The 21,158-nt window shown below is 35.5% G+C and overlaps 1 protein-coding gene across 1 annotated transcript; it reads right to left on the bottom strand.

Moving 5' to 3' along the window:
* Positions 1-1,615: 1,615 nt before the first annotated feature.
* On the bottom strand, positions 1,616-20,602 carry LOC128223596 (uncharacterized). The gene is made up of 21 exons (XM_052932870.1): positions 20,052-20,602; positions 17,137-17,259; positions 16,470-16,862; positions 15,986-16,103; positions 14,423-15,578; positions 14,077-14,305; positions 12,976-13,956; positions 11,508-12,862; positions 11,162-11,350; positions 10,533-11,043; positions 10,158-10,274; positions 9,629-9,936; positions 9,395-9,502; positions 7,793-7,949; positions 7,481-7,664; positions 5,708-7,344; positions 4,631-5,584; positions 4,405-4,418; positions 3,899-4,241; positions 3,194-3,739; positions 1,616-2,319 (listed from the first exon to the last, which is right to left on the bottom strand). The coding sequence occupies exons 1-21, from the start codon at positions 20,422-20,424 to the stop codon at positions 2,036-2,038; spliced, it is 10,080 nt and encodes a 3,359-aa protein (XP_052788830.1). The 5' UTR covers positions 20,425-20,602; the 3' UTR covers positions 1,616-2,035.
* Positions 20,603-21,158: the final 556 nt, after the last annotated feature.

Here is a 21,158-nt window from a genome sequence, read left to right as displayed (position 1 = left end):
ACCTTGCAATTAAATCATCAATAACTGAAACGACACCAACTTCAGAGTATTTTCTATTTTGTTTATTTTAACCATAAAATAACATTTTGATAAATACCTTCAACAGAGATATCATTTTTAAGGTGGTCCATAAAAATATGAACATATTCCTCCATGTCCTCGCTTGGATTTTTTTAATAAACTATTCTTTCTAGGTACCAAAATTGAATTATAGCCATTTAATGTGAATTTATGTTTTCTTTGCCAAGTTTACCCTCCGATCGGGCTTTAAGCATCGCAAGTATAAGCTCTTTTCTGCGCTCTTTAACTTCTGTAGGGTACTGATCCGACACGTTATAGATTTTCTCAGATCGACTTGTTTAAGAGCTTGTTTACAACAGAGTTTGGACGCAGTTTCCTTGAACTTCGCATCTACGGGTTGAGTTTTGCCTTGCTTAAATTTGCTTATTCGGTGGGCGCGATCAATCGATATTGTTGTTTCAGGACCCTGCATGTTCAACCCAAGTTTACAGAATGTACAAACCTTTGCTCCGCAGTTCTCAGAGACAGACAACGCATCTCTAGAGGTTGGTGGTTGATTGTTCGGAGTCGTTGTACTATTATTTGCAGGATTGGTGGTGTCATTGCGATGTTCAGTATTTAGGACTGCTTGGCTGGATTGAGTGCATAATTCCCATCACTGGCTTTTAGGTATACCAAAGAATAGCATATTGTCTCTCATTGACCTACATTTGAGATCGATCTATAACATCAATTGGTAGCTACACATTTGCTTCGGACAGTGTTTTGTTGGACGATTTCAAAGAGGCAACATCCTGTTTCAATGTTTTTATATTTGATTTATTTGTAATTGTAGATATATTGAAAGCATCGTATTGTTCACTTATGAATTTTTAGCTTGTCTCAAAATCATTGATTTTCTTTCCATTTTATCCAAACGTGTTGTTAATTCATTTACAGTGGACTGGATGGAACTTGACTGACCAAGTTTCTTGCCCATAGTGTCTAATCTTGTCAGATAATAGATTGAAAACCCGTTAAGTATTTGAGACGTGATTGCATCCCTCGAATCATCAATTACTTCTTCCCCGAAATGTGATATATTGTTAATGATATTTGTGATCAAGTCTTGTCCTTTTGATAATATAAAGTGTTTAAATTTAACCAATCTCAATACTTACAGCTTTGCTTTGTTGCTTCAATACATTGTTCAAGGTAGGTAATAATTCGATAGTAAGATCATAAGATGTTGGAGATATAAACCGATTTCTATATTCTTTAAAATAGGGTAGCAGGCTGCTCAGGATATAATCTTACTGTAACTACTTTTAGATATTCGATGTAATGTCTAGTCGAAGTCAAAATAAACTTATAAATATTAGTAAATTATTATCTAATGTCCTGTACAATTTACCCTGTTTTTGTAAAAAAAAAGTGCTTTCATCAAATCTCATTTTCTCCAGCATAATAATACAATTATGCATATGGCATAATGATATGATTTTCTGCATATAGTTTTGCTCCATATGCCGCGTATGTGTGCACACTGTCAGAACTTTGATCAAATGTATTATGTTTTAATTTATTTTATTAACGTAGTGTATTGTGTCGATGACCTTAAATACCGAATAAATTGAGTTTGTGGTTAAGATTGTAGAAAAACAGAATACCTCAGACATAATGATTATATTGCCAATGATATGTGTAACTATAGAAACGGAAGCAATACAAACCACGACTCAATTTAGTATGTTAATACCCAACAACATGCAAAGATTGGAAATAAATCACGGCAAACGTATATAAATACAAAGTATTTTTATAAAGCAATATAGTTAGACGTTATGTTGAAATAATTAGTCCACGGTTTTCCGCCTGCATCGAATTACAATGGTTAAGATAACAATAAAAAAGAGTAACGACATCACACAACATTAAGGCATATATGTAAATATACTGAAAGCAACCTTATGAAATGTAATAACACAAACACCAGCTTTGCAAAAAACAAGTGTTGCAACTGGCAAGTAAATTATTACAATGTGAATATTGTCCTGTACACGCTGGACATCCCTGTTGGATAAGTACATGTTATAGTAAAGAACAATTCTGTTATCTTCGGGGAAATAAGCGTAGACGATGGAGCCACAATATCATATGTATGTCCAGAGTAATAGTCGATATCCAGAATGTCGGTGAATCCTTCTCTGGATCCCACAACGAGGCTGTACACAACTGGAATTTCCGGAAGAGTATCGAAGGCCTGTTCCCAATCGATGTGAATAAGATGCTCGTTTCGAGTTACAAACATAGGGCTTCCTGAAATTATAGTAGTTGTTTGCCCTTGAAGTTTTCATAGTATCATTTAGACAAACAATGGATATTTAGTCTAATATGTCTTACACTCATTTGAGTTGAGAGAACGCTTATCACAAAACAGATTAGCTTTAAAAAAATACCAGGAGTTATTGTGGTCGCCTCACAGTGTTTCAGTATGATCAAATCCTATTTTAAATTTGTATATTATATTTTAAAGATCAATACATTGTAGAGATGAATGCTACCTTTGAAACTAATTCCTCAAAATTATATGTATGTCTATTTTACATGTTCACAAGTGTCAAATAACATATGGACACAATTACTTTATCTACAAATCCAAAGTTAAAACTAATCAGACATTAGTTTTAGCTTTATAATGTTTCTAAATATGTTTATCTAAGTTGTTATTGACACACTGTAGGCAACTGCGAAATTACTGTTTATACCAACATTTATGTTTCATTTAGACTTACCAATAGAACAAGTACAATGTTAAAATGTAGCGCAGTCATATTATTCTGTCCGTGTCACTATTTAACCACTTGATATGTCGGAACTGCTGTGTAAAACGGTCAGTCTAATTTGAATTTATCGTTTAAGAACATTGTTTGTGAATAATACTCGTTGTATTTTAAGTCTCCTCGCAAATGCTTTGAATTTTTTAAGACAAACAGTGTGGACAAACTTATGATATTATGCTATTTCCGAAGCTTTGTTTTGTGAGCATTACAAATCAATTTTATGAGTGTTAAAAAAGTTATAAATTCCTTTATCAATGTTAAACCTAATTTCGAATACACTTTTCACTATGAATACGTGAGTAACACGCCAGAAATATTTAAAGTCGTTGTAAAGTACTATATGGTCTTACCTGACAAAGCTGGAGGCTGACTGATAGTGAAAAAGGAAGCATGAACGGCCTCACTTCTATGATGTCCAGTGTTTGTGGCCCTGACGCTTACGTTCAATGTTTCTGTATTGTGTAATGTTAGTCCGCGAGCAGTTGCCACTGTCTTCAAGAGAACATTTGTCCAGTCTACAATAGTGGCATTTCTTTCGTCCGATATGCAATATTCGTAAAAGTCAATACCGGATGTATCTTCGAATCCTGACCAACTGATTTGAACCAAGGATGTATTTGATTGTATTTTAGTTGGGCCTACAGTAAGCGGTATTGAGCTGATCAGACCTTCGTTTACCGGTAGAATGTTAACTGTCGCTTGGTTTGAAGAAATGACATCAATGGATACGGTATTTGAAGCTACAGTTTTCGTCGTTGCTAGTTCAACATTATTGACACAGTTGATATTGACCCACACCTTATTGCCGTGTTTAAGCTGCAGGAGGTTCGACTCACACGATGACAGAGTATCTGCATACCATTGTTCTTGTATATTGTTATTGTTTGGAAGCATTCCTGCAACAAAATGGAACATTGAGTATGAATTGCATACGTCTTGTTGTATAAAACAAATTGGGGTTAGTTTTTATAAGCTATGTTCATGTTTTAACTATACACTAGTTCCTCTAGCAAAATTACTGTTTATACTAACATTTATGTTTCATTTAGACTTACCAATAGAACAAGTACACTGTTTAATATCGCTCTCGTCGTCTAGCGCATTCCAGGTTGCATTTATCTGAACTCTTGAATCTATTTCACCCGACTCATTTACATAGACTACCGTTGCTAAAGCCTCCAGATCAGTGATAATTGGAGAAGTGTGGTCAATAATGATTGGTTCTGTTGACTTGAAAACAGATGTCAGTCCTGCATTGTTCTCAGCAATAACCGTCGTGTACACTTTCATTGCATGCACAAGGTGGCCCTTAACAATCACACTCATTATATTAGCATGAATGGCAGTTAATGGCTGAATTTGAAACCCTCCAGGTGTAGAACCAGCACCAACATGTACCTGAAATTAAATAATAAAATAGCATAAAGCTCATCACCATTTGTTTTGTATATGAAATACAAAAACACTTTAAATGAAAAATAACACAGTTATATTACATTCCAAATATATATAGCTATACATCATGCATAAACCTCCCTTATAGACAGTTATACAAACATACGTTAAGGTCCTTGCCTGGTGCCCATAAACAGGGTTTATTCTTTAAGGAATTTGGACTACTTGGCTTGTCTCTGTATTTCTCATTGTATTATGAACTAATACATAAATAAATACCTAAATAAAACATTACGCTATTTTACTAATTTATCAATGTTAGTGAGTGTTGTTATCATCATGTTCAACGTATCTAATATGGTTATATGACTAGCTTTAAGTTTAATGACTACAATTTCTATTTCCTACCATTTTCAGATCACTTTCTTTATCCTGAATCATAGCAGTAACATCTACAGAATCATGTCTTATTTGCTGAACATGAAGAGCTTTTGTTTTGTTTTCAATAAAGGACACACATCTTTGTAAATGAATTGTTTCTAGGATGTTTTTGAAATTATTAATATTATTTTCAACACTTATGGTAATATTCTGGGCCCCTTTTTCAATTGACACAAACGTATATGAAAAATCAGCAATTTGTTTATGATTCAGCGCAGTTTGGATTCTGGTCATGAAACGATTGATTTGAAGAATAACTGAGTCTACAAAAGTATTTTTAATGGACCCTTCGATTTTGTATACTTCATCTTTGTCTAATTTTGCAACAACTGTTTTAGTCCAATTATTCTTCGAATCGTCCAACAACTCAGTAACACCCGTGTCTTCAAATTGGTCACAGTTGTAGCCTTTGGGTGGAGAAGAATCGATGATAACTCCTGGGGAAACAATGACATCACTTTCATGTCCCGCGGCATCAATGGCCTTGACCACGCCGTAATAAACGCTTCCAGGCAATAAATTTAAATCCTTAAACGTAACACTCGTCTTGAGATAAACTTGTGTAAAATTCGTACTAGAATAAGGAGGCTCATGTTTTTCCCCAACAGCAACATAGTAACTTTTTATTCCTGAACAATGGTCCTGAAACCCATGCCACGAAATTCCTAGAGATGTGACGGATGATTGGTATGCAACGTTTTTATACGCATTTGTATTATAAACAACGCCATCTGATGGTGGGGTCGTATCGATTATGAATCCGTCCGACGAAACCGAAGTGTGAAGTCCTGCAGTATTCACGGCAGTGACAGTAAAATAGTATCTAACGGCGTGCTCCAAAGTCAGATTACCGATGGAAATATTTGTTTTCAATCCCATATTTTCTGATTTAAATACGTCATCAACTGAAACAAATGTAACATTTTACAACAACAATCTCATTATCAAAACCTTATTAAAACGAAATTAGCTTATTTTGTAAACAATGATTAATGCTAAAGATTTCAACAGCTGCTATTATTATGTACCATTCGGTGAAGCTCCTAAAGCAACCAAGTAATGATGTATATCGCTTTGCTGCTCACTAAAGACCCCGGACCAACAAGCCGAAATCTGACCGGTCCAATATATGAAGTCAAGGTCTGTTGAACAATCGTCCATTCCTTCGATGATATATCGTCCTCTACGCACATTTGGGGGAGTAAGATCAATTTTAATAGATTCCGACGTAAATATGGCGAATTTACTTGGTCCATACCATGTTTTAACGTAAATGTCGTAGAGCTCGCCATGAATAAGAGATCTGTTAATGGGCAAGCAGTGAACAAATTCTTGTCGTAAACCTATATCAACCCAGGGAAACTCCTTTTGTAAATCGAAAATCCCTTCTCCGTGCGGCTGATTATGAATTCCAATACTCCACTCAAATCTATGAATGTCTGGATCCTTTCTCGAGTGTTCGATCTTGGTCCAGTGCCCGGCAAGACAAGCTGATGATGCCGTTAAAGTCAAAGGCTTGGAGTGAAGGCCTCCAAAAACTACAAACCGTGTCAAGTCGCTATCAGTCGAGTTAAATGCATCAATCTCGACGCAGGACATATTTGTTTCAGCTTCAATACATGGTTTTCCAACTACAGCGCATGTGCAGTCCTTGTTGCAAAAATGAACGTCACAAGAGTGCTTCTCTAGTTCGAGTATTCCCCGCTGATTTTCAATATTAACGGAAGATGGCATACTTGACAATGCAAATAGGGATACACGTGCAACCGAGCTGTTTAATCCTACACTGTTTGTAGTCCAGACAGAAACTATAATAAGATCATCAGGTTTTAAAGCTTCTTGAAGTGTGAAATTGCCATGTTGTTCAACAGAAGAGTTTTCATGGTTTTGGATAAGGACACCACCGGACAGTTCCTGCTTGCTGAAATATCTTGAAACAGTAACATAATATCTATCTATACCAGACTCTTGATCGTAGAAACCATACCAAGTTATGGAAACATTGGAGTGGAGTCCACTGGTATCTCTATAATTTTCCCAAAGCATTTGTGGTTTTAGACCACCCTGATGTGGGGGAGTAGAGTCGATAAGAATATCATTTGTTCTCTCTGTTGAGCATAGGCCTGCTGCGTTACAACTAGTAATAACAATAAAATAATTGTCGCCATTGTGCAGCCAATTACGTCCATCTAAGTTAATAGTGTAGTGTTTTTCTGATCCAATATGTACTCTTTCAAAAGGAGTGTGTCCTTCATGATGGGTAAACAGAGATAATTCGTGATTGAGTATCGGGCTTTCGTCATCTAAAAATTCCCAAAACACACTTATAATTGACTTTTCCCATTGAGCAGAGTTGTTCGTTATTGTGTTATACTCAAGCATTATTGAAGGCTTGATTCTGTTGTAAGGTGCAGTTATGTCCACGAGAATCGCATCAGATGCACTTGAAACGTTCATTCCGACTCCATTGAAGGCCCAAACAGTTGCAAAAATAGGCATATTTATTGGCAGAGATATATTCGACTTAATCATATAAGACTGAAGAAGGGCATTGGATGTAGGAACAATATCGCACATGCTTTTCTGACGTCCTAAACACACTTCAAAATGATTAATATCTGACTGAGGATCCTCAAATCCAGCCCATTGTATTCTCAGTGAAGTACTGCAAATAACATTAAACTATAATTAAGTGATCGTTTGAAAATATCTTTAATATTATTGTTTTAATGTTAAAGTGTGTGGACTTGCATGAAAACCGCTTATTAAAATCGTGTTGAATATTTTTATTTTATACTAACTTTAATGGTAAATATCGGCTGTGTCGAACACCAGACCCAGCTTGTACACGGCCCATGATTGGTGGCGAATTGTCTAGTATAATTCCATCTGAGGATTTTTGTGTACAAAGGCCAGCTTTATTACAGCTCTGTACTGTTGTGTAATATTTTTCTCCTGTGATAAACGGACCATTCCACATTATATCTGAAAACCAAGGAAACAAATTCAAAATGTCATATCGTTAAGAGTGCGTAAAGCTGTGTGCTCGTCAACAGGAAACATAAAAAGCTAGCTTAATACACACGAAATAAAGAATACACATTTTAGTGCACCTTGCTTCAAACCAACATCCATGAATGATCGAACGTCTGTAGAGAGGGGGTCTGTTCCGAGCCCTACTTTGTAATATTCTAAGTCGCTTTCAATGTCTGAGAAATCTTTCCAATTTGCACGGATCGTGTATGTGTCGGCTTGATAGTCAAGGTCAACCTGCAATGTTAAACGTGGAGTGTTTCGCAGTTACTGTTTATGGAAATGCATGCTTTCCCTGTGTTTTTCATTGACTTATTTTACTGTCATGCTGGTGTTCTTGATAATATATATTATCCACAATGAGATGGTCACGTGACCTAGTAATCGCGCAAACGGACTAAATTTTATTTAATATATGTACATGAAGTATATCCAATAAAAAACATGATATACTCTATATATTATAGTTTTGTTTCCACATTATTTGATCACCTATTTCAGAATTAAAACTGTTAAAGAACGATATATATACAAAAAACGAGCCGTTTTGTTTATATCTGACACTAAACTGTAATCGGTTATCGGCTAAACAAAAGTGCCATTAAAAGGTAAGCATTCGTCTTTTATAAGAAAGTGACCAGATAACTAGAATACTAGGTTGATTACAAGTGCCGTGGATGGAAGAAGTGTATCTGGCAAGGCGGAGAAATTGATCGGATAAACATACAAACTGCATTGATGTAGATTATCGCCTTATAATACAATTTTTGCTAAATATAGTACCCCGCAAAAATGATAATCGTTTCCACCCGCAAGATTATCACTGCACATGAGAGCGATTATTGCCCAACGAAGACGAGCACTTGTATCATGACGTCATTTTCACGAATATAAAAATGGCCGACGAATACCTGGTAGGCAAACATTAATACAAGCAAAGCTTTTAAGGGATTTAACCAGAACTATCAGTGCAAGGAAAGTGAAATTAGTTTCACCGTTCATGACACCTTCAAAGTTTCAGTATCCTGTAATTCCGGACCGTACCGGATGATTACATCCGGTGAAGGTAAAAAAGCAGTGAGACAAAGACATGTTTTGTTACCTTTTTACTGAGAAATGTTAATAATTCCAGTGAAATGGCTATGGTCATTCAAGCCAAGAAACTCATGAAACTTCTCTTAGGCTTGGTGGACTCAAGCAGTGCTCATATATTAAAATGAACGTCAAAATCAGCCGATGTTAAATAAATATTTAAAGTAATTTTGCCGTCTAATACCAAAGCACGCGTGAAAAGGATTGCTATTTTAACTTCCAATTACTCGTTATTTTTAATAGCATTTGCACTTTCAAGCCAATTTTTTATGTCTCATATTTTAACATTAAAGACTTTCTTCTAATTAAACAATATATGTAAATATACATTTTAATTTTCAAAACCGGTTTAAATATTTGACAACTGACATAACATATGTATTATATAGATTAAGACATGGGTAACAATGACGTTCAGTTGATAATTGACCCATACAAGTACTTACCCGCGGGCAATTATGCTTCCTACTGGGTCAATTATGAACCGAAGTTGATTGTCAACCATGTATAATTTATCATTATATCAATCAAATATAGCTTAAGCAATTAAGACAATAATATATTAAATTCGAACATTCCAAAAAATCCACCTTGCTTTCCCAGTTTCCATCCAAAACGTGACCTCCATAGGGTGGTGACCTGTCTACGATAAATTGTTTTGACACGATTGCACTCGGGATATCTGCATTGTTTATCGCCTGTAATAATTCAATTACAATATTAACATACTTACATTTTGTTGCATTGGTACACAAATTCCATCTTTCATTCATAGGTTGATACTATTTCTTTCTTTACATTTTCAAAATTTGACAAAAGGTTACCTGCACCAAAATAAAGTATTCATGGCCATCAAGAATATTTAATTCCCGAAGATCAATGTCCAAGATATCTGAGTAATACTTCGCCATAGATAATGTATCCACCATGATGCCGCTTGATCCGATTCCGACATTGTAATAACTAATTCCGCTGTGATCGTCATAAAAACCAACAAGTCTTATGTTAATTGTGTCACTGCTGTAATATGCATGTTGTTGGTCAAAGTGAATGATACCCTCCTTTGGTGGTGATGTGTCCGTTACAAACACCGTGGAAACAGCCACTGACGAATGTTCGAAATGGTCTGATCCTGAAAAAATATTGATGAATGTCTATGTGAAGCATGGTCCTGATTTCCTTATCCTTTTAAGTTGTACATATTACAACATGCTACGAAGCAACCTATAACATAGCAACGCTAATTCGTATTTGTTTTGATGTATATTGCAATACCTAGATGACTTGATTGTTTATATATGGCAGTTTTGGTTAAATGAATATATAGTTCGATACTTGAATATTGATTCTTACCGTTGATAGTAAAATAAACAGAGGTGCCATCAGCGATGGCAGGTAGAGATAACACGGCAGCAGTTTCTCCTCCTGTGTTACGGAAAGACACAATATCGTCTCTCTTAGGACTGTTGCCTGTAAAACCAGCATAACGAGTAAATAACGAACGAGAACATATAGACTAAGCAAAACTTTATCGTTATAGAATCTCTGTTCAATGATTTGAAGTATTTTAAGTTAATAAATAATTTAATTCTTCCTTACATATTGAATACAAGTTTGCAGAATAGTCTGAAACGTATTATAAGAATGTCACTGCACAACATGTAGCAGTATCGTTTATATGACCGAGTAATTATTTGTTGTATCGATACATTCGGAATTTATACGCACCAACGCCGATTGCGTAATGTTGTATGTTATCTGGATATCCTAATAGAGTTGCGCCTGTTTCTTTATTAAAAGGTTCCCATGTTATAACAACATGATCGATGTCAGGTATATACCCATTGACGTTTTGAACATTAATTTTTCCAGGGATTGGAGCCGTGTTACTTAAAATAAATCCGTCACTGCAAGACCGAATTTCGCCCAATGTTTCAGAAAACCATTCCCTTTCAACAACAGTCGTGTTCGACGAAACACACAAGTAGAATGGTGTATCAAGGAACACATCGGTTTCATTGAAAATAGCAAAACCATCCGTTGTGACCTTTTTCGTTAAACAATCTACATCTGTGTCGCATTCATCGGGTACATGGCGTGATGTCATCAAATACCAAATAACGTTACGTTCATTGGCATGCATAACTGCTGCAGCTGGCCTTAATTTACTCGTTCCAAAGTCAAGTTCATTGTCATGTAGGATAGTATACATGTCGCCAACATCCGAACTGTGAATGATCTAATAAAGATACAGAAATAAGTCTCAATACGAATATGAAAACGATTGAGGTTTCTTTGATATGTTTAAGCGACACCAAATTCTTAAGTGTAAGGGCATTTCGAAATTGGAGGGTTACCGATTGGATTTGCGTCCAAGATCCCGATCTTGTATCAAAGTCGTAAACAACATTTGCGTCGTAAGTACCAAAATCTAACTTTGTTAGCTTTTTGCAGCTACTCATTAGTTGTCCGCTGATGGAGTATGCTTTAATACAAGCATACGATGAAATATGTCCATGGACAGGCAGTACCACACAGTCTTCAACCTAAGATATAAATACTCATGTAAGAAAGTGTTAATTATTTCAGGATAATGTCATGTTTATTAAGGTAGTGCTCCAAATGTATGACCATTGACACAAGCACTATAGAAAATATATGTATTACAATATGTCCACAAATATTACCAAACCATATTCTTACCGTTATATCGATAGAGTCATTGGTAATAGATTTCCATGTGAAAAGAGTTCTTCGACCCTCTGCGTCATGAGCTAACGTCCATTGATAGAATGCCGTAACAATATCATTATCCTCAACTGACCAATGTAACTTGACCTGAACGCACGTGCCTCCAAGCAATAGAGATGCTTCGTTTATTCGCAAAACGGGGTTCAAAAGCCGTTCAAAAGAAAACTCATTTGATTGTACCGGTTTTACACATTCCAGTTTTAAACAGACCTGTACTTCAGCAATATACTTCTGGCTGCTTATCAAGTTAAGCTCTTTTAGAATTGCATAACTGCTATTGATTTGCGGTTGGAAAGGTACAATAAACGTCTTTTGCTCTCCTAGGATTGAATCCCTTTCGCTGACGCCAACGTTGTATGCTAGCTCAACGTTTTTATAAAGAGATGCCAGATGCTCAGGAAGAAACTTCCAGCTAACAACTAATTGTTTAGCCTGAGGAAGAACGTTCTGAACTGGGCATAAAGTGAGATAAAAAACCAAAACGTCACGCTCAATGGTTTGTTTTTCAACTTCTATGACCAATGCCGGTCTGTTCACAAATGGTCTAATGAATGTTTCATTGCCATCTGCTGAGACAATTCCATCGTCTGAAGTTACAACAGCTTTGTATGGAGTGTTGATTATATAACGTTGGCCAACATGCAGCGGTTTATTAATGGTCACACGCGCTGAGTTGTTTGCTAAGGTAAAATGGTATGTATTTGCAATTTGACTGGTGCAGTCATACCCAATACTGACGGACAGTGAATGCGTTATTTCGTCTTTGTCTAAAACCATTATGCCATCAGAAAAAGAAACTGAAACTCCTCCGGTGCCGTATGACCTTAACAAGAAAACGTATTTGATATGTGGTCGGATATCAATTGAGTGTATGCAATACGAGTTGCTGTTGCTTATGAGTTGGAAATTCAATACGTCATCAGTAGCATTTGAGAGTCCTACTCCTACTTCCAAAGCTAATTTATCCTGGTGTAAGAAACCTTGCCAACTTGCACAAAGCACTTCCTTCGTAAAATGAGCGTCAACGTCCATATTACTGTTTTTCACTGATGGATCTATATCAGATATAACAGTATGTCCGGGAGGATATCTTGATGAGAGCTGAAAGGGTTGACTCGTTACTGATAGATAATGACCGGCATTGTTATACACATGCATGTTAATGTAAAACTCGAGGTTATTGTCCGTATCTTGTAACTGTAAACTGCGTAGGGGGTATCGAAAGCATCCACCAGAGTACGAAGGGCACGGGGAAGATGTATCCAGACGCCATTCAAGAAACGGTGTTGTAGCAGTACCGTTATATGCTGTTGTGTAGAAACATAGCTGCGATTATTATCAGATACAAATGCAGCAAAATACGATGTTGATTTGCCCATATCAATGATTAATACAAGAGTTAAGCAAAACGTTTACCTACCAATCTGGAAATATATTTGATCGATTTGTGCAGTCTGCTCTTCGTCATAGAATGTGTTGCTATCCCATTCAAATACAATGTGCTCCGATTCAACAATAACTTGAGGAAGGGTTCTATTCAGAGGCGGAGTTTGATCAATGAGTACAGGGCCTATTGTTGCGATTCTCTCCAAACCAGCTTTATTGATCACTTTAACGAAAATGTAGAATAATTCGTCAGAACCTAGGCCTTCATGTTTTCGTTTGAAGTATGTTTTCTTTTGCGTAGACTGATACGCTACAATGGACGGACTCGTTTTTTCGGTAGGACCTACACCTAATCCAACGAAGAAATCATCAATTTGACTTCCGACTTCCTCAACATCCCAAGTGATAAATATTTTATCATTCGGAAGATAGATAAGTATATCGTTTGTATACAAGGGTAAGTGCTCGCAAAGAAACGAAGAAATATCTTCATCCTTCTCTTTTATTTCATCTATCTGAAAGATTTCGGTAATCTTGTGTGACTCGACATCATCACCACAAACACTCTGGCAAACGGACGTATTATGAAGCTTTGCTCTTTGCATGTTTGTCTGCATTACATATACTTCGCCATGCGAACATATTAGGCTTTCTGATAATTGTCCATGCTGTAAAGTCATATTTCTAAATTCCGGCGGTGAAAGATCACGGGTAACGCCATCTGAACACACAGGGTTCGAAGGTTCCATGGCATTATTTAGTGCAATAACAGTCACAAATCGCTTTCCGGTAAAAGTTGTAGGGATTCGGACCGATTCTTCGTAGAAAGGAAGCTCCCTAAAAATTGATATACTTCGTACTTCTGTTAAATTAAAAAGATCTTGTGTACTTAGACATCTGTTGGACAACCCAACCCTGTACTGCTTGATGGCGCTTTCGTGGTCTATAAAACCAAGCCAGTGCACGAGAATGGAATCGTCACTTGTATAGTCAATATCAGGGGAATCTTCTGGACCTGATAAAGATAATAAGATAAAAATTACACAATAAAAACTATAATAGAACGGCATACGTTGCTTGATTTAAAAAAAATACAAACACTATGCTAATTATATTTAGTGTGTTATTTACTTACCTTCGTAAACAACACCTACTGAAGGAGGCGAATCATCAACAAGCACGTCAATGTGTTCCGTTGTGGAAAGTCCAGCCTTGTTTGTGACTTTTAAGGTAAAATAATAGTTCCTGTTGTGATTGCCAATGTGCATGTCCTTTGCATTTAGACGGTTGAGTGGTATTGTGTAGTTAAAGAATGCACATTCACCTATATCCGGACAGTAGCACTGTGCGGATGAGCATGAATCCTGAAACGAATGAATCAGTGCGTTAAAACAAATTGTAAAATGCAAATACAAAATTACTGACAAGTTAGATATATTAATTATTAAAGAATATATATAAAAATTTATACATATACTTACATTAATGGAAAAAACAGCAAGGTGCTCACTGAGTAGCTCGGTCATTGTGTCCGCTATTCCAAATGTCCAATGTATTTTAGATAAGCCACTATGTGGATCAAGTGCATCAAACGTCATCTTCATTTTGGAAAGGTCCGTGCTGTTATGGACATACAGCATTTTGTATCCATCTCTCTCAAGCCAAATGTTGTTGAGGTGTGGCACTGAACGATCAATAAATACAGTTCGGTTATCGCTAAGGGTATTTCCAACTATATCAATAGCCTTTACTTTCAGTGTGTATGTTTCTCCGTCCTTAACATTCAAATCAATGCAAAATGATTGATTCGTGAATGAAGGGACAGGTTTTTCTACAGAGAATGAGCCATGATTCTTGCTCCAAAAAACATGGTATGCAATAATACCGTATACATTAGTTGTTCCCGAGGCAGGTATTTCTCCAGTTATTTGCTCATATGAGCCGGTAATGAGACCGTGCGGGTCGGGTTCAATTGGATTCAGTAGTTCATTGTGTATGTAGAAATCGTTGTAAAAGTAATCTTTCCAGCTTATGCAAACATCGTTGTGATGGGTTTGCCATGTGTAATCTGTATCAGGGGACGATGATGTAAATCTGAAAGGCTTTTCATTCCAAATTTGAATAGACGAAGTGTTATCATAGAGAATAAAACGGCGACACTGTCGAACATTGTCTGCAACATCCTTCACCTCAAGTGTTAAACAATAGAGCCTTGGTGCGACAGAAGTAAGATTTAGATACATGTTTGTGACAGTGTGGTTTACCATTGTGCTTAAAACGTTGGTTGTGTAATCTACCTTAAGTGTCCCCTTCGATGGCAAAACCTCATTTACCCGAATTTCGTAGCTCTCAATGGATGACGCGGTGCGCAAAACTCCTCCTTGAGGAACGGGATCTACCCAACCTTCAAACTCGACCTTGTGGAAATATGCCCGCGTTATACGTTTGTCAAAATAGAGAGGATCGGAGTCACATGTCGATAGTTTTGAACAGTGTTCAGGTGGCTGGCTGTCATAGCGATAGCACACTGTTCGTTGCTCCACATTTTTTCGGTAAGGTTTAGCGCTGTAAACAGTGTGGTTTGTATCTTTGGCTTTCAAGTAACCACCACCTTTTACCTCGTATTGCAAACACAACCTGTTTACAAATATCAAATGATAGTATTCCGTTATCGGTGGTTATTTTTGTAACAGTCAAAACTGTTGTCCCGAGGCGGAGGGGATGGCATCTGAACTATTGCCCGAGGCAGAAAGACCATGAAATAACTGTGTAATTACTTGATCAAAAAAGGCAATTTCTGTTTTCGTTGCCGTCTATAAATACATTTTTGAAATGAAGTCATAGCGCGTGAAGGAAACTTTTCATACGTTTGACCGGGGATATAATCAATCCAAGAAAAATATAAACTTCATTCAAAGCAGCAAACATAAATGTATTGTATAACAAATTAGGGAATACTAAAATTTAATTCCGTACTTTTGACATTTTCAATAAGTTGTCGATGACAATAAATATAATGACGTAAAAAACAAAAATAAACTTACGCCTGGCCATTTTGGAATGTGTGGGAAGTCGTTAGAGTATCTTTATCATGATGCACACTCTTAACAGACTGACTCGAGTAGGTAAGTCGTCTGTTTGTTGATAAAGTGGTGAACGAACCTGTAACAAATACAGTCAAATAGTATGTCATTACCTTATTAATGATACAAAAACATTTGGCTGTACTTTATTTCAGCGTAATCAAGCCCTTATAATGGTACACGTATAGACAGTCTGGCATCGTTCTAAGAATACACAATGGGATTAAAGTGTTTACATATTTTCTTATGTTATATTATGTAATTCAGCTGAAAACATGAACCTTAAAAATTGAGCTTTACCAACATATTTTCATACGCAAGTTTGAAATAAACACTTCAGTGCACTTCTATTTTATTGACGTGAAATTACGAAAGGAAATAATAAATAATAAAATCTATATATGTATGGCAATTAAATTCTGCATCTAATATTTTAGACACATACCTGATACGGATTGGCGTTGCATATATACTGTTACGTCCGTTATTCCGAACCTTTCTTCAACAATATATGAAGGGCGGCTCAAATAGCTGGGAATGTAAATTGTGTATTCAGAGCTCAAATCAAATTTCACCGTCGTCGGCTGATAGTTTCCATACATATCTTGTAAATACTGACACGCGGTTGAACTGCTCGATGACATTGCTCTCTTCTTTTCACCGTTTGGTCCAATAACCACAGTGTCACATGTTAAGATAGATGGTTTTTTAGTTGGTTGACATGATGTTTCCCAAGAATCTGAAACAATGCTAAACCCCGCTGCGCACGAGCAGTCCTTAGTAAGACCATTTCTGCAGCTCCCTGGCCAACAGTAGTGGTTGTTCCAGGAACACATCCCTACAAGACATGTTTGAATTATCCGTATACAAATATGACTCACTCGATTCTTAACCTAAGTCATTTGTTAAGTACCTGTTTATATGGTTCAGTCTGTGAAAAGACAACGGTTTCTGTAACTGTTATATATTCATTATTGATTTATGAGTTGACATATTCCTCATGTTTTATAGAATAATGATGGCGTATGGCAATAAAAAACAACTCTTCTAAATCAAAAACAAAAATATATTTTCATAGTAATTAATTTGGATTTCAAATAATAGATCCTTACGCTGACATTCTTTGTCGCTGTTGTAACGCTTGAAGAAAACATTGTCGTCGTTACACTCTTTGCAATAGACGTTGTAGGATGCTGTGCATCTTCTGTATTTACACTCGGCGATTGATGGACATACTAAAAAAGAACCCATTGTCCCTGAATAAGTAGCTAGTAGTGGCCTAAACGACATTTTTATACTCCCCAGAATAATAACACGACAACTGAATGTGCCATTTTAATGTGTCGTGTTATAAAATAAGTGTTGGCGCCTGAAATACTTCGTTTTGACGTATTGTTACCCCGCTTAAATGCCATAATGGCGATCATTCCGTGGCGTTCCTGCGTGATGGTGTTTTGAAGCTAGGATGCCAGGAAACATGGCATTACTCTGCCAATATATTGTGTTGAAATTTGTAGTGCTTATCAGCTGAGAAATAAACGTTTAAAGGGGTAAATTATGTTATAACAGTTTTCCTTTTAATACATTGGTGCATACTTATATAATTTCCTACGTTCCAGTATTACGAATAAGAAGAACATTGTTTTCTCTGTTTATAATTTGATAACCGCTAGAGGGCGTTATATGCACAAGTGATTTGTGTAGATTAAGATTTTTTGAAAGGCATTTAGCTTTGGGGGACCGATGAGTTCACTTCATTAAAAATTGATTTCTTTAAAAGGACAGTCTCGTAAGAAATGATATTTTTGTCAGTATATTTTTTATTTGTATTATGAACAAGTTAATATGTTTACATTTTCTTTATCTTGAAGATACAATTAAATGATGTTGTAAAACCGTTGAAGGTTATTAATGTATTGTTTGATACGTTAGTGTAATGAAAAGATATGTATCAAAGGTTATTAAACGGTATTCAGTGAATAGTGCAACTATATATATTTTTTTCTCTGTGAATATACGCTAATTTGCTGACATACGCTTATTGTTATTTTTATCAAACTATTTTTTATTGAGCTGTACTATAAAGATTTTTTTTCAAATATATACTACTCGTTTAAAGGAATTTTATACGAAAATGAAATGTGAAAAACAACTAACGAGTTTTCGTTTTTCAAAATACAAGCCATAAACGTAATGTTTAAGCTTTCCAATAAATACAGGACAGCTTTGTTTTATAAAATTTTACTTATGGATATTAACTTAAACATAAAGTTAAGCCCTTTATCTTATAAAAGTAAGGAGAGGATGTTTTCTGCCCGTTTTGGAAAAAAAAACTTGACATTTTGGGAAAAATAACGTTGCGAAATATGCCCAAATTGGGAAATTTTACAATTAAAAGAACAAGCTTTTTATTCTTCTGCGAATGAGGAACTTATTAAATATTAGTTTCTTTTTTCTTTCTTAAGACCTGAAACGGCTGAAATATAAATCCTTGGGGTGTTAATATCTATTGCAATAAGTCTTGAGAAATATTATTTCAAATTGATCTCTCAATGATTTCTGAATTCAATGATCACCAAAACTTTACATCACATTATTTATAAGGATGTTGAATGAACCAATAGAGGTAAAAGACTTTCATAAAACGAATATAATCTTTGATTGGGATTTCGTTCCTCAAGAGTTGGAAAAAACTCCTATATTTTGCTTTGGGAATGGTACCCATGGGTACTGTAGAAAAAGGCCTGTAAGGATTTTATAGTTATTCATAGGATTCCCCAGTATGCTACGTTATTGTTACACGTTGACAATTTAACAACGCAATACATGTATTATGGACATTGTTTATGATGAACTTTTAAACACGTTCCGCCCAGTATCAATTTCTTGTGAAAAAAGTTACATTTCAAACTTAAGAATTTTGGTGGTAATAAAGTTATTTAAAAAGTACATGTGTTATGTTTTAAAGTAACTCAATGGTTAATATTTGAAGTACATACTTTACCTTAAAGTTTCACTCTCACAGATGGCAAGTTTTGACATTTATATTTTATTATTTTCCCAGATTTAGCTATGTTTTGGCTTCAATGACTAAGATTCAGTGATATAAGATAACTCGCAATAGAACAGATCATAATTATTTGGAAACTACCGAAAATTTCATTTTTTTTCTAAAGCTTTAGTAACGCTTTAGCCAAATACATCAAATTTCGAACTGAAATGTGAAAAGTGCGATATGTTATTTTGTTAGGAGTTTTTATCACTGATTTCCAGACAATCACGCCAAAATCGGTTTCAAAAAAATCAAAATTGTAAAAACAACCAATCTGCGAGAGATTTAAACATGAAACAAAACCATCAATGAAGAGGCAAAATAATATCTATGAAGCAATTGAGAAAAGGTTTGTCTGTTTCATACTATTTGTAACACCTTAATTGACTATTTAATACAATTCTGCATGATTTGATGAGGTAAAGTCAAATGATAATATTTTTCTCAGAGTGACTATTCTTACTTTGTTGATTAAACTGCTCTTTAAATCTAAACGATATCATTGAAGATGTACACGTTTTTCTACCACATATTTTTGTATTTGATAAGGAACGATGGTATGTATCACCTATTTATCCTGTAATGTACTGATTTTTACATCTTAAAATATCACAGTGAATATTTGTAAATTTTCCTTCATGGAGCTCTTAACTCGATGTATTTCCAAATGATTAAATATACATTATTTGTATGTAGCAGATACGCTCAAAGAGTATGGAAGACAAATGTAGCAGATAACGATTCATCGGAATAACCGCTCAAACGAGCTTGTATATATCAATGACGCTTTTTATCGTTTTACCAATAAAAATGTTAATAAACTATGGAAGCAAAGATTCGGCTTAGGACAAATGTGTTCTTACAACAACTTATACAAATGAACATACACATGTAATAGTTATTGTTGAATTTGTAAGTTGACCAAATAGTAAGAATCGTTAAAAAATGCTACAAAATCCTTTGCGCATTTAATACCTGAGTCGCAACAGAAGCCATAATATGCATCAGGACAGCTACACCCATTCGATGAAACCCATCCCCCATTATAGCACCAGTCGTTGCAATCACTGTGCTCGTGAAACCCGTCTGGATTCTTTCCACAGGATCTTACACATCCATCATTGGCATTTTCAAAAGCGGTTCTGCAACAAAACGAGCGACTTCTCGACTTTGTACCACCTCCACAAGTTCTAGAGCATTCCGACCACGGTTTCCAAGGTGTCCATTCACAAGGTTGTCTTACACACTCTCCTCTCCATCCCCCCTGTACAAACTTTGGGCCAGTACTATCAAATGTGCACACTACAGCCATGTAACAAACAACTACTCTGAAAATGTTACTTGACATGTTGCACCTTCCAACAGAAAACACAAAATTTAATTAACTTCAGTTCACAGACTGCTTGCGACCAATTGTTATTGACGGATATTTCCATCCATCAGATCTTATATTACTTTATTTTTTAACAGAGATTTATTTACTCGATACGAATCGTTCTGTTCAGAATCACTTAAAATTCCACATTGTTGTTTGCTTTTGATATATTTTTATTTAATTTTGAAAACATATACAAATGGTCTAAACATAAATAGTCCATGCGATCACATTCCAGTGTTCATATTTTTTTATTTACACAGCTATACTCAATAGTCAAATAATACAACAAATCTTGCACGACGGCATTAGAAAACACAACTGTTAAATATATCTTAACTCCGCAACTTAACTACACATTCCGATACACTGCTACCACAGTGTGGAAGGCAACGTTTTATTAAGGAAATGTATTTGAAGTGTCGCCATCACATTTAGCGCCAAAATTGATGCATGAAGTTAGTCAATGACGGATGTTTAGACCTTGTATTAAACGCTCCTGAAAAATAAAAATTATAAGTAAGTAGTAAACTGGTATTATAAATTAGCTTGCGCCTAATTTTATGTATTAACTTTACTAAATTATTAATTAATTATCTAGTTATAAACCAGTGATTTTTAATAATTATAATCATTGTGGACCTAAGACTCGTTAACCAAACGCTGCAACTCATTCAACCATCCAATCGACCAATTACGTTATAATG

Source organism: Mya arenaria, chromosome 17, assembly GCF_026914265.1.
Source record: "Mya arenaria isolate MELC-2E11 chromosome 17, ASM2691426v1".
Taxonomy (NCBI): domain Eukaryota; kingdom Metazoa; phylum Mollusca; class Bivalvia; order Myida; family Myidae; genus Mya; species Mya arenaria.
This window is presented reverse-complemented; position numbering and strand designations above follow the sequence as displayed.

Bases quoted from the DNA above. Each gene is read 5' to 3' on its own strand.
- LOC128223596 (XM_052932870.1), bottom strand. From the start codon at position 20,424: ATGTCAAGTAACATTTTCAGAGTAGTTGTTTGTTACATGGCTGTAGTG. The intron at 5,585-5,707 runs GTACATAATAAT...CATTTGTTTCAG, and splicing joins TTTAGGAGCTTCACCGAATG to TTGATGACGTATTTAAATCA. The intron at 3,740-3,898 runs GTAAGTCTAAAT...ATTTTGTTGCAG, and splicing joins ACAGTGTACTTGTTCTATTG to GAATGCTTCCAAACAATAAC.